Source organism: Marmota monax, unplaced genomic scaffold (assembly GCF_021218885.2).
Source record: "Marmota monax isolate L192 unplaced genomic scaffold, Marmota_monax_Labrador192_F-V1.1 WCK01_AAM20220418_F8-fsc00249, whole genome shotgun sequence".
In the NCBI taxonomy this organism is placed as follows: domain Eukaryota; kingdom Metazoa; phylum Chordata; class Mammalia; order Rodentia; family Sciuridae; genus Marmota; species Marmota monax.
In genome coordinates, this window is record NW_026694242.1 from 1,046,334 (window position 1) to 1,067,704 (window position 21,371).

At 56.2% G+C, this 21,371-nt stretch overlaps 1 protein-coding gene across 1 annotated transcript; it reads left to right on the plus strand.

Annotated features, from left to right (window-relative positions):
- Positions 1-3,410: 3,410 nt before the first annotated feature.
- Positions 3,411-20,106, plus strand: Ruvbl1 (RuvB like AAA ATPase 1). The gene is made up of 11 exons (XM_046466918.2): positions 3,411-3,653; positions 4,578-4,664; positions 7,614-7,746; positions 9,355-9,506; positions 12,474-12,563; positions 13,117-13,266; positions 13,741-13,804; positions 14,878-15,076; positions 17,283-17,385; positions 18,823-18,914; positions 19,743-20,106. The coding sequence occupies exons 1-11, from the start codon at positions 3,513-3,515 to the stop codon at positions 19,900-19,902; spliced, it is 1,371 nt and encodes a 456-aa protein (XP_046322874.1). The 5' UTR covers positions 3,411-3,512; the 3' UTR covers positions 19,903-20,106.
- Positions 20,107-21,371: the final 1,265 nt, after the last annotated feature.

Here is a 21,371-nt window from a genome sequence, read left to right on the forward strand (position 1 = left end):
AGAACAAGTCACACCCCTTGTAGGTATAATGTGTCCAAATTCACGCTGAGCCGCACCCCCAGCCTGCAGTCTCTGCCTTGGGGTGGCCACAGCCGGATGAGAAACAGAGACACCCCCTACAATCTGGTATTTATGAGACGAGGGAAGGCAGGTTCTCAGGGAGGGTGACTGGTGTCCTGGGACGTGCGATCAAGAGGCTTCTGGGGGCGGTGACACCTGATCTACATCAGGGCTGGGGATGAGGCTCAGAGGTGGAGCCCTTGCCTGGCGCCTGTGAAGCTCTGGAGTCACTCCACAGTGAGCCGGCACCCAGCAGAGGGCCACCTGATCTAGGCAGGAAGAAGGGCCTGGCAAAGAGCTGGAGGCTTGACTTGGGACAGGGTCACTGAACATGGCAGAGCAGAAAGGGACAGGAGAAGGGCTAAGAATGAAATCAATTTTTTGTTTTCTTTTAGTACTAGGATGGAACCCAGGGTGCTTCACCCCTGAGCCCCGTCCCCAGCCCTTTTTTCTATTTTATTTAGAGACAGGGTCTCGCTGAGTGGCTCAGAGCCTCGCTCAGTGGCTGAGGCTGGCCTCCACCTTGCGATCCTCCTGCCTCAGCCTCCCGAGCTGCTGGGATGACAGGCGCGGGCCACTGCGCCTGGACACCTGTAAATGTACCATGACCCCAACTTGAATGGGACTCACCCCCAAAGCACTAGCCTAAATGGACATCTTCCTCCACAGCAGACTCCCCAGGTCCCATACAGTCCCCATGGCCGGGCACAGTCCCTGGGGACATGGCTGCCTGCAGAACTGTGATTATTTGGAATGTGTCCCTAATGGTAATGGGATGCCGGCTTATTTCTGTGTCTTCAATGCCATTTTTGAAACAAAGGTGGTTCAAAGTTCTTTACAAACAGCCCCATAATGAATGCAACTTCATCAAGGCCCATTAATCCAGGATTAATTATAAATTGGCCCAGAGGAAGTTATTAGACTTTCCTCTTTGATTTGAATTCGGGCTTTAAAGATGCTTTCAGGAGGGAAATGGAAATTTCTCTTTTCTCGGAGGGGACCTACCTTGCCGAGCGATTGCAAATTAACCCTGTGTGTTCCTCAGTGGGTCCTACATCCACCAGCCTCAGAGGACACTGTCCCCCAGGCCTCCACCTGAGGTCCCTGTCGTTCCCAGAACTGAACAGATCCGCTCAGGCCACACTGAATCCGAGGTGGGGGAAGTCTGACGCAGCGGCAGCAGCTCACTCCAGCCGGGCACAGTGGTATCCAGTCGCCTGGCATCCAGGTTGGCTCCGGAGGCTGAGGCAGGAGGATGGCGGGCGAGTGTGAGGCCGGCCTCCACAACTTAGTGAGACAGTGACTCAAAATAAAAACACCAAAGAGAGCGAGGGATAGAGCACCATGGTAGAGCATCCCCTGGGCTCCATCCCTAGTACCGCAATAAATGAGAAAAACTGCTGCTGAATTTGGTTTACAAATATCAGATTTTTGGGAGAGAATTTTGCATCTATGTTCACGGGGGATATTGACCTCGGTTTTGTCTCTTTTTTTTTTTTTTTGTTTCATTCCTTGTAGAATCTTTACCTGATGCTGTCATCAAGATAATGCTGGCTTCATAGAACATATTAGAAAACATTTCTTTCTCTTTATTTTTTTATTTTTTATTTTTTTGGTAAGAGTTTGAGATGCATTTGGTTTTATTTTTTATTTTTTGGCACTAGGGATTGAACCCAGGGGTGCTTACCCACTGAGCCCCGTCCCCAGCCCTTTTTATATTTTATTTAGAGACAGGGTCTCGCTGAGTTGCTCAGGGCCTCGCTAAGGAAGTGGCTGAGGCTGGCCTCCAACTGGAGATCCTCCTGCCTCAGCCTCCCGAGCCCCTGGGATGACAGGCGGGCACCACTGTGCCCAAGTGAGAAAAATAGATGACTTCTGTTTTTCTTTATCCACTATTGTCTTGAGTCTCTCCGTTGATGCAGCGGTACTAATATTCTAACTAATACAACATTAGATCATCCCATGCCCAGTTGTGAGTGTTCAGCTGAGGACGGAGGCCATGAGCACACAAGGGCTCCCGGGGAACCCTGGGTGACTTTCTCCTCCTCAGCAGCAGTACAGAAGGCAAGGTTGGCTTGATCCCAGGCTTGGGGGTTCAAAGGTCAGATGGGACAGAGGTCAAGGCAGGCAGGGAGCAAAAGAGTTGGGAACCAAATGACTGAGGGCATCCGTCTTGGGCTGGAGAGAGGAGAGGTTGAAGGACTTCAGGTGAAATATGACGGGAGTGAGAAACTGAGACACGGCAGAAATGGGATTGTCCAGTGCACGCACGGTTCCAGAATGTACTTCTCCATATGATAATGGGTCTGGCTTTTTATTACCTATTAGTGGATAAAAACATAATTCAAGCCCTGCACGGTGACATATGCCTGTCATCCCGGTGGCTTGGGAGGCTGAGGCAGGAGGATCGCAAGGTGGAGGCCAGCCTCAGCAACTTAGTGAGGCCCTGAGCAACTCAGCGAGACCCTGTCTCTAAATAAAATATAAAATAGGGCTGGGGACGGGGCTCAGGGGTTAAGTGCCCCTGGGTTCAATCCATAGTATAAAAATAAAGAGCATGGATTCAACAGTGTGTGTGTGTGTGGGGGGGTGTTTTCTAGAACCTTCTTTGAATTTATAAGAAGTCTTATCTAGAAGCTGGTTTGTAGACTGTGTACCAGGTTCCAAAATTAAAATTAAAATGGTAAATATGTGTTCTCCACCTTCATCATGTAAAGCAGTCGAGGGAAAGAGGCAACCATCAACTCAATAATTATGTCAATAATCAGAGTAAAATAATTAGATTTAAAAGTCAGACTAGAGAGGACAAAGAAATCACAGGGAATCAGAAACACCCGCAGCTGGACTGGATCTCAGGCGTGTCTTAGCCTTCATGTAAGCTCGCTTATCTCTGGCGCACACCTCTAATACCAGCGGCTTTGGAGGCTGAGGCAGGAGGATCGCAAGTTGGAGGCCAGCCTCAGCCGCTTGGCAAGGCCCTAAGCAACTCAGTGAGACCCTGTCTGTAAATAAAATACAAAAATGGGCTGCGGATGGGGCTCAGTGCTTTAGAGCCCTTGGTTTCAATCCCGGGTACCAAACACCCCCCAAAATGCTACTGGGGCCACCCACCACCTGGGCTCAGCTCCTGAGCCAGGGAGCAAAACCCAGGGCTCCGTCCTTCTGCGCTCACACCCCCCTCAGAGTGAGCCGGAAGCACCTGTTGCCGGGGAAGCCAACGCAGTGACACAGCCGGAAGTATGTGGGCGGAGCTCTACCGGCAGCTGGCGATGAGCGCATGCCTGAGCCAATGGAGAGCGGCGGCGCTCCGATATCCTCCAATGGGGCGCCCACGGAGGCGGGCTCTTGCGAGCCGCCCTAGTAACGGCCGCATGGTAACCCCCGGGGCCGCCGGGGGCGCAGGGTAGCGGCGGCTCGTGGCTCGGCGGCGGCTTGGGCTCCCGGGCGGCACCATGAAGATCGAGGAGGTGAAGAGCACCACGAAGACGCAGCGCATCGCCTCGCACAGCCACGTGAAGGGGCTGGGGCTCGACGAGAGCGGCCTGGCCAAGCAGGCGGCCTCGGGGCTCGTGGGCCAGGAGAACGCGCGGGAGGTGCGGGCCCGGGGCGCGGGCTGCGGGGACCCGCGGGGGGACCGTCCCGGGGGTTCGTCCCCGACTCCGCGATCGTCAGTGTCACCTTGGTGCCCGGGGTTGCCCGCGGAGCCACATCGCGGCCCTTTTTTTTCTTTATTCCGAGACAGGGTCTGGCTGAGCTGTTGAGGCTGGCCTCCACTTGCAGTCCTCCTGCCTCAGCCTCCAGGTGCCCTGGGGTGACAGGCCTGCGCCACCGCTCCCCGACCAAGCATCCTTTAAGTGGCCACTGCACCAAGTCCCTGGAATCCCGCTATTTATTTATTATTATTATTATTTTTTGCAGAAGAAAAAGTTGAGAAGGGAGAGGTCACCCCGCCCATCCATTGGCCACCCAGTTTAGTAATGACGGCGGGGGGTTTGCACTCCACCGCCTCTAAGCTGCTGGACCCTAGAGTCATGGCCCGCGGTCTCCCTGGAGGCTGAGCAGCTACAGAAACCTGCAATTTATATGAGGTTGTGACTGCAGCCTTGGAGCCTCCTATTAACAGAAAGGGTCTCTGTCTCTTTTTTGGGGGTGTGGGGGGTGCCAGGGATTAAACTCGGGGGGCCCTGAACCCCTGAGCCCGTCCCCAGCCCTATTTTGTATTTTATTTAGAGACAGGGTCTCACTGAGTGGCTTAGGGCCTCACTAAGTTGCTGAGGCTGGCCTCCACCTGGCGATCCTCCTGCCTCAGCCTCCCGAGCCGCTGGGATCACAGGTGTGGGCCACTGTGCCCGGCAGACTTTTCTCTCTTGCCTCCACTATTGGGGCATCCAGTGCCTGGAGGGTGCTGGCGCCCAGGGTTGGTTGGATGAGTCTGTGAATCGTGTGGATCAGAGACTGCATTTCCCCCCCCCACTGACACACAGTAATAGTGAGCATTTCTTCCCTCTGTGCTGCAGGCATGTGGCGTCATAGTCGAGTTAATCAAAAGCAAGAAGATGGCGGGAAGAGCCGTGCTGTTGGCGGGACCTCCGGGAACTGGCAAGGTACCCGTGTTCTCTCATTTATTTCCACTGCCCAAGAGGATGATCCTCATGTCGAAGCCCAAATGGAATTCACGTCTGAACTAGTCTTTGTTTAGCGACATGGGTCATACGTGTGTTTAAAGAAGGAGTCTGATCTCAAACTCAGGCTTCTAGAATTAAAATCATCCTGGCCAGAGAGAGAGGAAAGCCCTCAGAGGGGTCTGGTCGCTGGGATTGTCCTTTAACTCTTTCAAGTGTCTTTGCTTTGGAAATGCATCTCTCTTTCTTTTCTTTCTTTTTCTTTTTGTACCAGTGATTGAACTTGGGGACACTCAGCCACTAAGCCACATCCCTTTTTTTTTGTGTGTGTATTTTATTTAGAGACAGGGTCTCGTTAAAGTTGCTGAGGGCCTCGCTAAGTGGCTGAGGCTGGCCTCCAACTTGCGATCCTCCTGCCTCAGCCTCCTGAGTGGCTGGGATTATAGGCGTGTACCAGTGTCCCCAGCTGGAAATGCATTTCTGTTGGTCCAGGGCCTTGTAAAGATCTGTGACAGGCTGTGGCTGTGACTCAGTAGCAGTGCTTGCCTCAAATGTGTGAGGCACTGGGTTTGATCCTCAGCACCACATAAAAAATTAAAATAAAGATATTGTGTCCATCTACAATTAAAAAACTATTTAAAAATCTTCTGTGGCATCTTATTTGAGGGGGGGAAATGAGTCAGCCTGCATTTTTCCTAAGGCTAACTCTGCACACCACTATTTTGGCTACGCGTGTGATTGAAAAATATTAGAAACGTGGTTTTGATCTTAAAAGAGGCTTCTAGTCTTTTCTGGGTAGAGAAACAGGAAGTCTCTTGATGGCACAAAATGACTCAGTTGAGGTCTGAGCTTCTAACTGCTGACTGATTTTAAACGCTGGAATTGGGCAGAGGGTTTGATGATTCCCCTTCAGAGTCGGGATTTGCAGGGCAAAGGAGCCTTCTAGGGAGGACACATGGTGGAGCTTGCTGGGATCTGCAAGGGGGTGGCCAGATCCTCAGGCTTCCCAGAGCTCCTGGTCTGGGCATGGCTTGTTCTCTGGAAGGGCCTCTTGGCCCAGGAGAGTCGAGGCCTGTGCTCTTCTATGTAAAGAAGTGGCTCTTACCAGGGGCGGTGGCCCACGCCTGTCATCTCAGTGACTCTGGAGGCTGAGACAGGAGGATCCCATGGTGGAGGCCAGCCTCAGCAGTTTCGCCAGGCTCTAAGCAACTTAATGTGATCCTGTTCAAAAATAAAAAATATAAAGGTCTGGGCTGCAGCTTGGTGGGTATTGACTCATCAGCTGGGAGACCTGGGGCAGGCTCCTGACCTTTCAGAAGCAGAAATATAATCGGTTGTGAAATAAAAGCTTGAATTCTGATTCTGAAGTTGTGCATATGAAGTTGCCAGGGTGGGTTGTGTGGTGTCTGATGGTGGATGAGGAAGTCCTGTGTCGGGGGGAAGTTTTTTGAGGCTGGAATGCCGTACGCTGTGCACTTACAGGAATATTAACTTGTCCAAGTCGTCTTCATTTTTGGGGGGGGGTTACCAAGAATTGAACCCCAAGAATTGAACCCAGGGGCTCTCGACCCCTGAGCCCCGTCCCCAGCCCTATTTTCTATTTTATTCAGACACAGGGTCTCGCTGAGTTGCTCAGGGCCTTGCTAAGTGGCTGAGGCTGGCCTCTACCTCACGATCCTCCAGCCTCAGCCTCCAGACCTGCTGGGATGACAGGGGTGCACCCCACACCCAGCTCTCAGCTTCTTAACCCATAAAATACAAGTTAGACTTCCAAGATGACAGACTATGGGAAGATCAGTGAGATCTATATAGTTCCATAGGAAAGGGTAGGTCTATGTGCCTTTCTTCTGTGACTGTTTTTGATATTTTTATATATATATAATATTTCTTAGTTGTAGTTGGACACAAACCCTTTGTTTTATTTATTTATTACTTTAGCCCGGCCCCTTCCATGAGCTTTTAATTGGAGAAAGCTAGACGGACATGAAGCCATTCCTAACCCAGTATTTATCCTATTTAGATGGAAATGTAATGGTCACCCCTTCTCTATTAGGTGGAGGGAGTTGGGGATGCTGTTCAGTGGGACGTGGTCACCGTTTTTTGACACTGGAAACTGATAATGGGGAGTTGGGGGCTGTGAAAGAAGAGGGAAGAGATATCCTGGGTAGAAGGTGGGCATGAAAACCAGGCTCCGTGGCTCACACCTGTAAACCAGCAACCCAGGAGGCTGAGGCAGGAGGATCGCAAGGTGGAGGCCAGCCTCAGCCATTCAGCAAGGCCCTGAGTAACTCAGTGAGACCCTGTCTCTAAATAAATGCAAAATGGGGCTGGGGACGGGAGGGAGGAAGGAATGGCACTCAGAGGCCTGGCATTTCCCAGTCCTGGGCCCACTTGAGAACATTTGCTTCCCATAACTTGGCATTTGACGAGACGCCTGTGACATCTGGTTCTCTTTAGCATCTGCCAACCAGAGTTAGGTCACCGAGCATCAATTTGTAGTTGACCACAGGGCACGGTCAGGGGGGCTTGTGCTGACCAACCCACGGCTTCCAGATTCGGCCTCACGAATCATCCACTATTCGCTGGCCTTTTAACATGAATTGAAGGTCATGGAATAAATCCTTCCTGATTGATTAATATTATTTTTTTTGGTCCCAGGGATTGAACCCAGGGCTGCTTAACCCCTGAGCCCTGTCCCCAGCCCTTTATATTTTGTATTTAGAGACAGGGTCTCGCTGAGTTGCTCAGGGCCTCGCTAAGTGGCTGAGGCTGGCCTCCACCTGGCGATCCTCCTGCCTCAGCCTCCTGAATCTCGGGGATCACAGGTGTGTGGCACCATGTTCAGCCTCTTGGATAAATTTTTTTATAGATGGGTTTGGATTATGTTTTCAGGACTGTAAAATGAAAACCTTTCCTTTCTCGCCTCTGTAGACAGCCCTGGCCCTGGCGATTGCTCAGGAGCTGGGGAGTAAGGTGCCTTTCTGCCCCATGGTGGGGAGCGAAGTCTACTCCACGGAGATCAAGAAGACAGAGGTGCTGATGGAGAACTTCCGCAGGGCCATCGGTGAGTGTCACATCGGAGTGAGACATGGCTGTTGCTTCTCTGATGCTTTGAATCCTTTCGTCTTGAAAATGCTTCTGTGATGAGTTGATTGTACTGCTGTGTTCTTTTGGTACCGTTGACAAGACTGGCAAGAGCAGCCAGGTGTCCCAGCAGCCCGGGAGGCTGAGGCAGGAGGATCGCAAAGTGGAGGCCAGCCTCAGCCACTTAGCAAGGCCGAGCAACTCAGTGAGATCCTGTCTCTAAATAAAATAGAAAAAGGGCTGGGGACAGGGCTCACGGGGTTGAGGGCCCCTGGGTTCAATCCCTGGTACCAAAAAGAACCAAAAAAAATGTGACCAATAAGATATCACAATCTTTCAAATACCTGAATATTAATATTTTTTAAAACTTAAAAAAAATACATTTTGGGGGGCTGGGGCAGGGGCTCAGTGGTAGAGCACCCACCTAGCATGTGCAGGGTCCTGCGTCTGATCCTCAGCACCACATAATAGTAAATAAATAAAACAAAAGTGCTGTGTCCATCTACGACTAAATAAAAATTATAATCAAGATCATTTCTGTGAGACAAAAACCTGATAAAACTGGTCTCCACACAGTTGCTTGTGTTTGAATTAAAAGGCTTTAAAATTTGAAGAAAGTAGAGGTCACCAGGCACCTTGGTTGGGAGTGGCCCCTGGGGTGGGGTGCGGTGGGGGACACAGCCGGGGCTTTTGATGGCAGCAGGTGACGAGAAACTTCTAGATCCTGCCACAGAATGAAAGGGCAGGCTGTGGACGCCCCTCAGACAGGAGCCTGCTGTCCCCGCACCTTTGAATTCCTGCGAGGCTGCAGGGGTGGGGGGGAGCGGTCATCTGTCCCCGTCTGGGCCGCTTCCTTGACGTGATGAAGGTCCCTGTCAGGGGCTTGGAAACCCGAGCCAGCAGATGAAACCCGTGTCATTTGTGCTGTCGTGGCCAGAGATAGCGCCCGCGGCCCCTCTCCTGGCCAACAGCCGGCCCATTGTCCGCCGGGCCTTCCCCTGTCCACTTGTCACCACCGAGAAACTTCTAAACAAATAGGAGCAGAGAGACGGAGGGCTCCCTTCCCCTCCCGGAGGAATTCCATGTCACTGTCCCCTGACAGTGAGGAGGGGCTGGCATTGCATTTGGAGGAATTCTCTCTCTGCAGAATAGAAGAGGTTCTGTTAGAAAAATCAAAGTAGGCTTAAAAGCCCAGAATTTTCCAAGCTTGACAAGAGTTTTCTGATCACGTTCATGTTGGTTGAGAAATTTATTTATTTATTTTTTTTGTACCAAGGATTGAACCCAGGGCCCCTCGACCCCTGAGCCCCGTCCCCAGCCCTACGTTGCATTCATTTAGAGACAGGGTCTCCCTGAGTGGCTGAGGGCCTGGCTAAGTGGCTGAGGCTGGCCTCCACCTGGCGATCCTCCTGCCTCGGCCTCCCGGGCTGCTGGGGTGACAGGTGTGGGCCACTGCTCCCCGTAGTGTAGCTCTGTACCCAGGATGGTGTCTCCTTTGAGGCACCAAGGTTGTTGGTGGGGAGGGGATGGATGTGGAGAGAAGGATGGTCCCACTTCTCACCGTGTCCCCATCGGCCGTGCCTCCCAGGGCTGCGGATAAAGGAGACCAAGGAGGTCTACGAGGGGGAGGTGACCGAGCTGACGCCGTGTGAGACCGAGAACCCCATGGGCGGCTACGGCAAGACCATCAGCCACGTGATCATAGGGCTCAAGACAGCCAAGGGCACCAAGCAGCTCAAGGTGGGTCCCTCCTGAGCCCTGTCCTCCACACTGTGGCACCGGGCAGGTGACGTGACCTCTGTGTCCCCGTTTCCTTGGCCTCTGCACTGTTGATGCCACATGGGACACTCGGCTTAACACCGTGTGGTATAAAGGGACACTCGGTAGAGGGCTTGCACGTAGGTCTCTTCCTTTTCTCATTGCTCCTGGGAGTCGTGGGGTGAAGTCAAGAAATTGCTTCTGCCATCTCGTCCCCCACATGGTGACCATTGGCCAGCCGGGCACAGTGGCCCACGCCTGTCACCCCAGCGGCTCCGGAGGCTGAGGCAGGAGGATCGCAAGTTGGAGGCCAGCCTCAGCCACTCAGCAAGGCCCTCAGCAACTTAGCGAGACGCTGTCTCTAAATAAATGCAAAATGGGGCTGGGGACGGGCTCAGGGCTAAGTCACCCCTGGGTTCAATCCCCAGGACTGCCCCCTACCTCCTCCCAAAAGTCAAAGTGTGCATGATTTTTTTTGCTTTTTTCCTTTTCGTAATGTTTCATTCGTGCACCGCTGTCATTAGTGAGTCACGCTCGCTCTGTACCTGTCCCCTGCTGTGTGGCCAGGTCCCCTGCCGCAGGCCTGGGGAGGTACTTCACCTGTGGCTCCTCACAGCTGTGTGCCACTGGGGTGCGCATGCGCCGGGGATCTAGTTCCCCGTTTTCAAGATCAAGGCCTCAGGCTCATAAAGAGGCTCAACAGTCGTCCTGCGTCACACGCTGGCTGAGGGGCACGGTGACTGTGAGTCCCCTGGCGCTGTGTGACCCCTGGTTGTCACCCGAGCTCTCTGGGACTCAGTTGCCCATCTCTAGACCTCACTCCATCCAGCCTAGAATTTCTCCTCTTTTCTCTGTTTTATGATTTCCTGGTTGTTTGATTCTCTGAGGTTGTCTCTTGGTCACTGCTTTATGGAGATCATAAAAATGTCACTTCTTCCAAGGGCCATTCTTCTTTTTCCTAACGGGGCCTCCATGTCGGGAGCTGGGCTCCGCCAACCTCTCTCTGTCTCTTTAATACGTCGCCTCATCACGTCCGTCCTGTGTCAATGAGGTTCTGAGGAGGTGGCCCCTTCTCAGGAACGACATCTCGAGCCAGTTCATCTGGAAAATCAGCCGTAGGAAGCACCTGAGACGGAAAGAGAAAAATTGTCCTCCTCCACACAGGACAGAGGACACAGGAACACAGTGGGAATTTTTGTCATCCTTCGGTCTGCTTCCGACAGCTCCTCCAAGAAAAGAGCAGAACGGAGAAGAGGAACAATTTCTTCCCAAATAAATATCTCTGAGCCGAGGGCGGTGGCCCACACCTGTGATCCCAGCAGCTCCGGAGGCTGAGGCAGGAGGATCACAAGGTGGAGGCCAGCCTCAGCCACAGCGAGGCCCTGAGCAACTCAGGGAGACCCTGTCTCTAAATAAAAGACCAAATAGGGCTGGGGACGGGGCTCAGGGCTTAAGAGCCCCTGAGTTCAATCCCTGGTGCCCTCCACATGTTTTCCCACGTGTGACATGTTGGGACAGAAGGACCTCAGGGACATTGTGAAGTTTTCAAGTGTCTGAGTTGGAAGGAGGCTAACGAATCTTGGCCTGGGGACTCCCCAGCCCTGGTCCTGTGTGTGTGGCCCAGTTCACTCCCCCCATCTTAATTCTAGCACATGAGGGACCTCATTCCCATGAATGGCCACCTGCTGACCTCCCCCTGGCCTTCGGCCACCACGTGCTGACTTTGTTTCTGGATTGGCCTTTTGGGGGTCCCCTCCCGCCGAGGGAGCCCTGCAGTGGGTGTTGACTCTGGACTCTGGGACAGAGCTCAGGTGTGTGTCCCCAGGTGGCCCTCTGTAGCAGCTGCCCCAGAAGCTCAGCCTCGGGACCTGTGCGGCAGCCGGCTCCCTGCAGAGGCTGCTGTCTGCCCAGTGCACACCTCGTGGGGAGGAGCAAGGCCCCGTAGACACCGTCACCCCGGGATGTGTGCACAGCCCCGGGAACTGGAGGCCGCGGGGGTCTGCTTTTCTGTGGTCCTGGGACTCGAACCCAGGGCCCTGGCCGTGGTGAACCAGCGCCCTGCCACTGAGCTGCCCGCAGCCCCAGGGCCTAGCTGCGTGGTCTCGACTGGCCTCCACCTTGGTGATCCTCCTTCCTCAGCCTCCGACCCAGACAGTGTGGGGGGATTCCAGCTTATGTTGCCCTTCAGAGCTGGACTCCTCTGTGGGTGCTTCTGGGCGCTGTCACCTAGAGGAGGAGCCCGAGGCCCAGAGAGCCGGGATCACGGGCCACGTCAAATGCAGCCTCAGGTGGCTAGGCAGGAAGCTGTGGGGACCCCAGCCCGAGGACTGGCGCTGCGGTGGCGATCCTGAGGGGTGCCGTGGGGCGGGGCCACAGACAGGTCCCCTCTGAGGACAGCCGGGTCCCTGTGAGAATGCTTCTCCCACTTTGCAACCCCTGAAGTCAAGGCCAAGGGGAGTAGTGGTGACCGTCTCTTGTCCCCTGCAGGCAGACACGGTCACCCTCGGGTTCCCCTCCTGGTGGGCTAAGCCCCCAGTCCAGGCTGTTGTGCCCTGTCACATGCCCTCACACCCACCCGCTCCCAGGGTCGCTGGCTGCCTGGGGTGTCTGTCTGTGTGTCTGTCTGTGTGTCTGTGTGTCTGTCTCTCTCTCTGTTTAGTCCTGTGAATTGAACTCAGGAGGGCCTACGCCGAGAGCCCGGTGCCTGCCTTTTTAATTTTGCTTTGTATTGTTTTGAAAGAACTCTCCCCTCGCTGAGTGGCTGAGGCTGGCCTCCACCTTGCGATCCTCCTGCCTCAGCCTCCTGAGTCCCTGGGATGACAGGTGTGCACTGCTGCGCCTGGCCCCTCAGGTCTCTTCGGGCAAGGTGCCTTCCCTCGGGGTCAGAAGGAACGGGAACATGCATCACGTCCTCTGAGTCCCCCTTTGTCTGGTGGGGTTTGGTTTTAGCTGGACCCCAGCATTTTTGAAAGTCTCCAGAAGGAGCGAGTGGAGGCCGGGGACGTCATCTACATCGAGGCCAACAGCGGGGCCGTGAAGGTACGTCTGCTCCCCGGGGACAGCACCGCGCCTGAGGGTCTGCCAGGGGGACCTGGGGGACCAGGGCGTCACTTTCCTCAGTGTGCATGGGGGGGGGCAGCAGCTGTCCCTTGACCTAAGTCAACTTGGCTTCTGTGCTTCCTGTCCTCGTGACCTCAGCAGGCAGAGTGTTAAGACCCACCAGGCGGTGTCTTCCATCTTCCTTTATCTCCCTGGTGTCCCTCCCTGAGTCCTGAGCCTGGGGACCGCGCCAGGCGGCTCCTCCTCTATCTGATGCTGTGTCCCGCGGTGGCCGCGCCTCCCCGGTAATGGATGTCACCCATAAATCACCACCGAGAGGAGCCCGCCCCGCCCCAGTGAGTCCCCTGGAGGCTCCTTTATCAGGAGCAAAAAGAAAGGGCAGAGAATGTTCTAGAAAGTCTCAGGTGTCGTCTGGGCGGGTCTGGGAGCCCAGCAAGGCTCAGGCGGAGGGCACCTCGGGGCCTTGGTGGGCAGGGGGACCTCTCTGCCCCTGAGCCCCGTGTGCTGAGGGTGCCCGGGGCTCTGTTGGCAGAGGCAGGGCCGCTGCGACACCTACGCCACCGAGTTCGACCTGGAGGCCGAGGAGTACGTGCCCCTGCCCAAGGGCGACGTGCACAAGAAGAAGGAGATCATCCAGGACGTGACGCTGCACGACCTGGACGTGGCCAACGCCAGGCCCCAGGTACAGGCCCCGGGAACAAGGGCCTCCCTCCTGGAGGCCGCCGCGGCTGTTCCCTGTGGGAGGTTGAGCAATGAGCACGACAGCAGCTTCGGCCCCTTTGTCCTGATGCCCAGGCGCTGTCACAGCCCCGTCCCCAGCCCCTTTTTATACTTTACTTAGAGACAGGGTCTCGCTGAGTGGCTCAGGGCCTCACTAAGTGGCTGAGGCTGGCCTCCACCTTGCGATCCTCCTGCCTCAGCCTCCCGAATTGCCAGGATTTTTACAGACACGTGCCACTGCGCACGGCTCTGCTTGATTCTTGCAGGTCAGGGGAGACCTCTAGGATCCCTCTGTGCTTAGGAGCCCCTCATCCTCCCCAGGGGAGCTGTGCTGGGCCTGTCCACCTCAGGATTCCAAGTGGAGTGACATCAGGGACCCACAGGACACAGGAGGATGGGCTTTGGTAGCTGCCTTAGATAGTCCTCTCTCCTGCAGGGGGGACAAGACATCCTGTCCATGATGGGCCAGTTGATGAAGCCAAAGAAGACAGAGATCACAGGTAGGACACGTGGCGAGGCCTCCCCAGCCCTGTTTCCATTTTATTTAGAGACAGGGTCTCGCTGAGTTGCTCAGGGCCTTGCTAAGTGGCTGAGGCTGGCCTCCATCTTGCGATCCTCCTGCCTCAGCCTCCCCAGCTGCTGGGATGAGAGGCCTGGGCTACAGTACCTGCCCGTCTCTTCCCCAATTTTATGTCCTTCTCAGGCCCATGACCTCTTTACTCCCTGAAAACATAAGTTAAACATGAATCCACTGTCGCCTTGAGGCCTCGCAGCCGCCTGAGCTCCTCAGCGAGTGGCCAAGAGCAGATTCCGTCTCTAACTCGGTTTTGACAGCCCGCGTGATGGCTCTGGGCGAGGACAGGCCTCAGATCCTGGTTCTTTGTGAGCAGCTCCATCCCAGTGACAGCGGGCGCTGGTCTGGAAGATGAGGGCTGCGACCTGAGGCGGGCCCGCCGTTCCGCAAGGGCTGATGGTTCTGGGGCGGAGGCTGGGCTCCTGCTCCGACCCGGTGCACAGGATTGTCACTGCATTTGATTGAAAGTTAATTAACCTGAGCATTGTCACGCAGGGCCCCCAAAAGGGGCTGGTGCAGCAGAGGAGAATTTGCATATGAAAACGCATCTCCCTGGAGCTCCCAACTGGATGGCTCCAAGGAAGGTTTTTTGTGGCATTTCGGTGCAATGATGCCTGTTTTTTTGGGGTGGGGTACAGGGATTGAACCCAGGGGCTCTTAACCCCGGAGCCCCGTCCCCAGCCCTTTTTACCTCATATTTAGAGACAGGGTCTCGCCGAGTTGCTTAGGACCTTGCTAAGTGGCTGAGGCTGGCCTCCAACCTGCGATCCTCCTGCCTCAGCCTCCCATTCTGCTGGGGTGACAGGCCTGCGCCCCTGCACCCGGCCTGATTCCTGTTTTCAAATGATGACACCCAAACTGGGATGGGTCAGTGCCCAGCCGGGGTCAGAGCCAGGAGGAGAAGCAGGCTGCAGGGTTGCTCTGGAGGGAATCGAGGTGGGGAGAAGAGAGGTGACATTTCCCCCGCCGGCTGTCACCCTGCCCGTCTCCGTCTCCTAGACAAACTCCGGGGCGAGATCAACAAGGTGGTGAACAAGTACATCGACCAGGGCGTGGCCGAGCTGGTCCCCGGTGTGCTGTTCGTGGACGAAGTGCACATGCTGGACATCGAGTGCTTCACCTACCTGCACCGAGCTCTGGAATCTTCCATCGCCCCCATCGTGATCTTTGCCTCCAACCGAGGCAACTGTGTCATCAGGTAGGTGCTGCCGGCTCCCGGCTCCCCGGGTCTGTGCCCACCCACGACGTCTCAAGTCAGGATGGGACGAAGGGATCGCTCGGTGACCCTGAGCCTGGCCCTGATGGGCAGGCTATCCACGGGTCTCTGAGGCTCAACGTCCCTGTGGGGAGCAAAGGCCCGAGGAGGCGGGGCCACTCTGGTGACCTGAGCCTGCTTCATCATCTCACTCAGCACGATCGTCTCCAGCTCCACCCATTTACCTGCAAATGCCATCATCGCATCCTTCTTGATGGCTGTGTAATATTCCACTGTGTATATGGACCCCAGTTTCTTTATCCGTCCATCTGCTGAGGGGCACCTAGGCTGGCTCCACAGCTCAGCTACTGTGTATTGAGCTGCTATAAACACTGACAAGGACACAGGTCTCTCCAGTAACGAAACCAGTAAGGACAGTAGTGCCTTTGTCCCAGACCTTCCCTGGGACACAGTGGTGCCTCTGCACAGCTGCCCCAGGCCGTGGGGACGGGGGGTCTGCTGCAGAATGGCTTGGACACATCTTTAGCCCAGCGGCCGTGCCACCTGCGCCACAGCTGGGTGACGTTCCTTGGCTCCCAGGCCCTCCCTGGGCCCCTGCGCTAGAGGCCTCCCCGCCAGCAGCCGAGGGCCGTGGGGACGAGCCTGAGAATGCACGCTGGGGTGGGAGTTAGAAAAGGATCCCGTGGTCCAAGTGTCTCGGGACGGCTAGAGCCGGAAGTGACCCCCCATGGGCCCAGACTGGCTGCTGGGAAGTTGGTGGCTCTCCGTGGAGAAGCCCTGTCTCGGGAGCTAGAGGGCCACAGCACCAGGCCCCCGCGGGTCCCTGCCAGTGGCCGTTCCCCTGCCCTTGGGATCTAAGCGAGTGACCCAGGCTCATGGGCAGCGTTGTGTGGTCGGGTCCCCCAAGTCCCCTGACGCCAGCTGCTGCAGCCTGGTGTCAGCCCGCCCGGCTGCCCCAGGAGCACCTGGCTTCAAGGCCCACCCCCCGCCTGCTCCATTTAGAGTCAGGGTCTCGCTGAGCTGCTTATTTAGCACCTTGCTTTTGCTGAGGCTGGCCTCCAGCTACGATCCTCCTGCCTCGGCCTCCCAAGTCGCTGGGAGGCACTTGAACTTCCGGTGGCTGAGGAGCGCCCACCGCGTGGCACATTCCCCAGCTCATGGATCTGTGCACCTGTCACCCGGAGCACGTCAGGTGGTTTGGCTGTGGGAGTGACGCCGCCGCAGATGTGTGGGGACCGCAGTTTCTTTTGGATCTGTGTGGAGGGGGGAGCTGCTGGGTCACACGGCACCTCTGACCTTCCAAGGACCTGCCAGAGGACGGCTTCATTGCCACACTCCTTCCGGGAATGTCTGAGGGTCTGGGTTTTTCCGCGTGCCACTCGACGTCTGTTACTGTCCCACTGTAGATGTCCTGGTGGGTGTGCAGTGGCCTCTCACTTGATTTGCATTTCCCGAGGGCCAGCAGTACTGCCATTTTTATTTATTGGCTATTTGTATATCTTTGTAAAAATATCTGTACGTATCCTTGTCCCTTTTTTATTCATGTTATCTTTTTGTTGTTGAATTGTAAGAGCTCTTTATATATTGTGGATACTAGATGTTTATCCTGTGTGTGATTTGTATTTTCTATTCTCAGGGTAGTCTTTTCAGTGTTAGAACAGGGACTTTGACATAAACGAGTTTTGAATTTTGACTTAAAGCCCTAGTTGATTGTGCTCAGTGGTGGCTCAGTGGTGGAGTGCTTGCCCAGTGTGCCCAAGGCCCTGGGTTCCAGCCCCAGCATCACATACACATACAAAAAAAACAAAGAATTGCAGTTAGTCTGCTTTTTCTTTTGTATTTTTGGCCTCATATTTAAGAAATCATTGTCCAGCCAGGAGCAGTGGCGCACACCTGTAATTCCAGCGGCTCAGGAGGCTGAGGCAGGAGGATCACGAGTTGGAGGCCAGCCTCAGTGCGGCCCCAAGCAACTCAGCGAGACCCTGTCTGTAAACAAAAATTTAAAAAGGCTGGGGACGGGGCTCTGTGGTGGAGCCTCCCAAAATCAGCAAAAAGGAGGTTCTCTGGGGCCTTCCTTGGGGTCACCCCCTCGCTCTCTGTGGCTGTCAGTGTCCCCTTCCCAGTTCCCAGTGTCCAGCATCTTGTCTCAGACAAGCGTAGGTGACGGGACTCCTCTTGGCCTTCACAGGGGCACCGAGGACGTCACCTCTCCCCACGGGATCCCCCTGGACCTGCTGGACCGCGTGATGATCATCCGCACCATGCTCTACTCGCCGCAGGAGATGAAGCAGGTGCGCCCCTGTCGCCGGCCCCTCCCGCCTTCCCTGCCGGCCCCCACCACCCTGGGCAGCTCCTGTTACCCAGAGGCTCTGTCCCCGCGTCTGCAGGGTGGGTGGGTTACGGGGCCATTGCTCAGTGTCCCAGAGCCTCTGTTCCCCTGGGTCTTGCCTGTTCTCACCTTTAACCCCCTTTGGCCAAGTTTGAGGGAGAGAATAACAGGGACCTGCCAACAGCCAGGGACCAAACCAGGGCCCTCGTCCCTGAGCCCGTCCCCAGCCCTGTTCTGCATTTTATTGAGAGACAGGGTCTCACGGAGCAGCTCAGGGCCTTGCTTTTGCTGAGGCTGGCCTCCACCTTGCGATCCTCCTGCCTCAGCCTCCCCAGTGCTGGGATGACAGGCCTGTCATTCTCTGAGCCCGGGTGAAGGGCTTTGCTGGGGCACCTTGCAGCAGTGGTGGCCTGCATGGGGGTTGCTTCCTGGGGTGCACGCTGGCCTGGTCACCTGGACCCCACCCTGCTGGCCTCGCAGCATGCTCAGCCTCCCTGGGTCCCTGGCTCTGTCCCTCTGGACAGCCGGCGGGCAGGCTCGGACACAGCTGGAGGACTGGGTGTCCCCAGTCCCCGGGCCTCCACCCCTGGAGTGTTTTTATGGCTGTAATTGAAGCCTGGGCTCCTTGAGACCTTGTTTACGAAGCTGCCAGAGTGACAAATCCCCGTGTGGACCAGGCGCCAGGCCCCGGTTATCTCGGCCGAGCCACACGCCACCTCATCACCGCCCCTTAACACCCAGCGCCCCCGGGACCCCGCGCACCGAGCCCGGCCTCCCGCCGTGGCCGCCCCGCAGCTCCCCAGGACCCCGCGACAGGCGTCACCGGCTGACAGATGACATGGCCCCCGATGCTGTGTGGGCTGCCGGATCCTGGGGACACTTTCTGACTTATTGGCCTGTCCTGTTCCCCTCGCAAATAAAAATGGCTCCTCTCGGTCCCAGGCTGCGGAGGGAGGCTGGAGCCTCGGGGGTTGGGGTGCAGGGACAGAGGGGGACACCAGGCACTCTTTAGTCAGTGAGCAGGACACCGGCCATGCAGGTGGCCCGGGTCTCCCAGAGGGTGCAGCCAGCCTCCCAGTCCCCAGTCCTGCAGCATGAGACGCTGCATAGGGTCATTTTAAAGCACTGGATAAAGGGGACATTTGAGCCCTGTCACTTATTTATTTGGTACCAGGGATTGAACTCAGGGGCACTCCACCCCTGAGCCCCGTCCCCAGCCCTTTTTGCATTTTATTTAGAGACAGGATCTCGCTGAGTGGCTCAGGGCCTCTCTAAGTGGCGGAGGCTGGCCTCTACCTTGCGATCCTCCTGCCTCAGCCTCCCGATGCTGAGATGACAAGTGTGGGCCACTGTGCCTGGGGCCCGGACACTGTTGATCATGTTTTTTTTTCTCTGAAAGATCATTAAGATCCGAGCCCAGACGGAGGGGATCAACATCAGTGAGGAGGCGCTCAACCACCTGGGGGAGATCGGCACCAAGACCACTCTGAGGTGAGGCTGTGGCCTCCTGGGCCCAGGTGGAGGCTGCCCAGGGCTCAGGCTGTCTCTGGGCTTCTAGGTGTGACAAGTCCCGGGACACTGTGGCCTAGGCTGCTGAGCGTCTGTGGTGGCTTGTAAAAGCTAGATTGACGACAGAGGTCCCCCTTGTCCTGCCGCTGACACTCCCTCTGCAGGAGGTCACTAACTCTGCCACTGTCCTCTGGGACAGGAGATGGACAGAGCCAGAGCCTGGGCTCCGTGGGGGCCTCGCCAGCCCAGCCTCTCCCCTGGCCCCTGGCTCCTGCCCAGGTGCGTGAGGACAGTGGGCTCTACAGACCAGGGACGGTGTCCCCGACAGCCCACAAGGCCCTGTGACCAATTTCCTCAACTTCCGCGTGTCCCTGGGGTCTGGCTGAGCTCACAGCTGCAAGCCGCCTTGGGTGGGGGGTGACTTTAAAGACCTTTCTTAGCTGGAGACGCACGGGGCCTTTATTTTTATCTATTTTTATGTGGTGCTGAGGAGCAAACCCAGGGCCTCGCAAGTGCTAGGCAGGTGCCCTGCCCCTGAGCCCTGTCCCCAGCCCTTTTTGTATTCTATTTAGAGATAGGGCTTCGCTAAGTGGCTGAGGCTGGCCTCCACCTTGCGATCCTCCTGCCTCAGCCTCCTGAGCCCCTGGGAAGCCACTGTGCCCAGTCTGGGGAGTTTCTAGTCTAGGATTAAGGTGTGAGGACCAGCCCTTACATCACGCCGGTGGCCTCTCTGTTGGGGCTGTGACTGTGATGTTCCCAGTCATGGAAGCTCTGTCCTTTGCTGACCCCTGGCCCGACGGTCCACGGCAGGTACTCGGTGCAGCTGCTGACCCCAGCCAACCTGCTGGCCAAGATCAACGGGAAGGACAGCATCGAGAAGGAGCACGTGGAGGAGATCAGCGAGCTCTTCTACGACGCCAAGTCCTCGGCCAAGATCCTGGCTGACCAGCAGGACAAGTACATGAAGTGACCCGGATGACTGCACGGGAGACTGCGGCCCCCCGAGGGCAGCGTGCACGGCCTGGGCCCGGCCCGCCCCGCTCACGTGAGGTCTGCGCTGTGGTTAGTTGTGTCTGAAGACAATTTATTTTTTTTTTTTAAATTATAACTTTTGCGATTGCTTTGGTAGAATCCTCCCTCCCTGAGGTGTTTTTAAATAAAACCTTACATGTCACTTGGGTGTCACCTCCCCGCCCCCTCCCTCCTTTGAACTTTTTTTGGTGGGGGGTACCAGGGATTCAACCCAAGGACATTTTTATTTAGAGACAGGGTCTCACTGAGTTGCTCAGGGCCTCGCTAAGTGCCTGAGGCTGGCCTCCACCTTGCGATCCTCCTGCCTCAGCCTCCCGAGCCACTGGGATGACAGGTCGTACCTTAATTATCTGTTATTGTGATATTTCTTCCAACATGGCCTGGGCCCTGTCCCCAGGAGGGTGCCTCCGTGTCCCCCACTGCGTGCTGTTGGGATTTCTCTCAGGTTCAGGCCCTGGGACAAGCTCACTGTGGCGCAGGGGACAGCGGGGCCAGGGTGAATCCTGAGCTTTCCCTCCACCTCTGCCCACTGTCTCCTCGTCTGCTCGGTCCCATGTCCCCACACCCTGGCAGTGAGGTCCTGCCCGTGTGGGGGACGCCTCCGTGTGCTCAAGCACGCTGTGCTCGGCCTACTGGAGAGGAACCTTCTAGAATGGCCACCTGCCAGGGCTGCCCCCTCCCGCTCACTCAGTGGCCCTCTAACCCTGAGGTGGTCAGTGATGGGGACACACTGAAGGGACCCAGGAGCCAACAGAAGGCTCTCAACGGCCCAGCTGCAGCAGCCTGAGTGACCAGACAGAGGCGTTCTGGGTTGTCACCCAGTGCACAGTGACGTCTCCGAGAGTCACGCTGACATCAGAGGAACTTGGCCAACATGGGGGCTGGGATCGGCCAAGTCACTGAGGTCAATGTGCAGCCACCGAGCCCAGGACACCACCCTCCACAGGTGACAGGACCTTGTGGGTCTGAAGCCGTCCCCTCGACCCAGCCAGGAGGTGGCGGTCAGCACCAACAGGACGCGTCCACAGCGAGTGCTTCAGCAGACACAAGGGCACAGGGGCTCCCCACACCCAGGGTCCTGGTCAGGCCATGAGCTCACCTGAGGGACCCGGGGGACAGCACCTGACCAGTCCTTCCCCCGAACCATTGAGGTCACCAAGAACAAGGGCCATCGAAGAAAAGGTCACAGCCCAGAATAAGCCTCTAGAGATGGCACAACAAGGTCCCTGGCTGGGATTTCAGGACACAAAAAGGGGCATCAGGTCAAACAGAAGGCGTGGTGCAGGTGGTGACTGGGCGCCAACTACAGAGGACGACAGGTGACACACAGGAACACTCTCCACCGTCACACTGCTCTGCAAATCTGAAACTGCTCCCCTTGTGGCAGTGGACATCCAACCCAGGGCC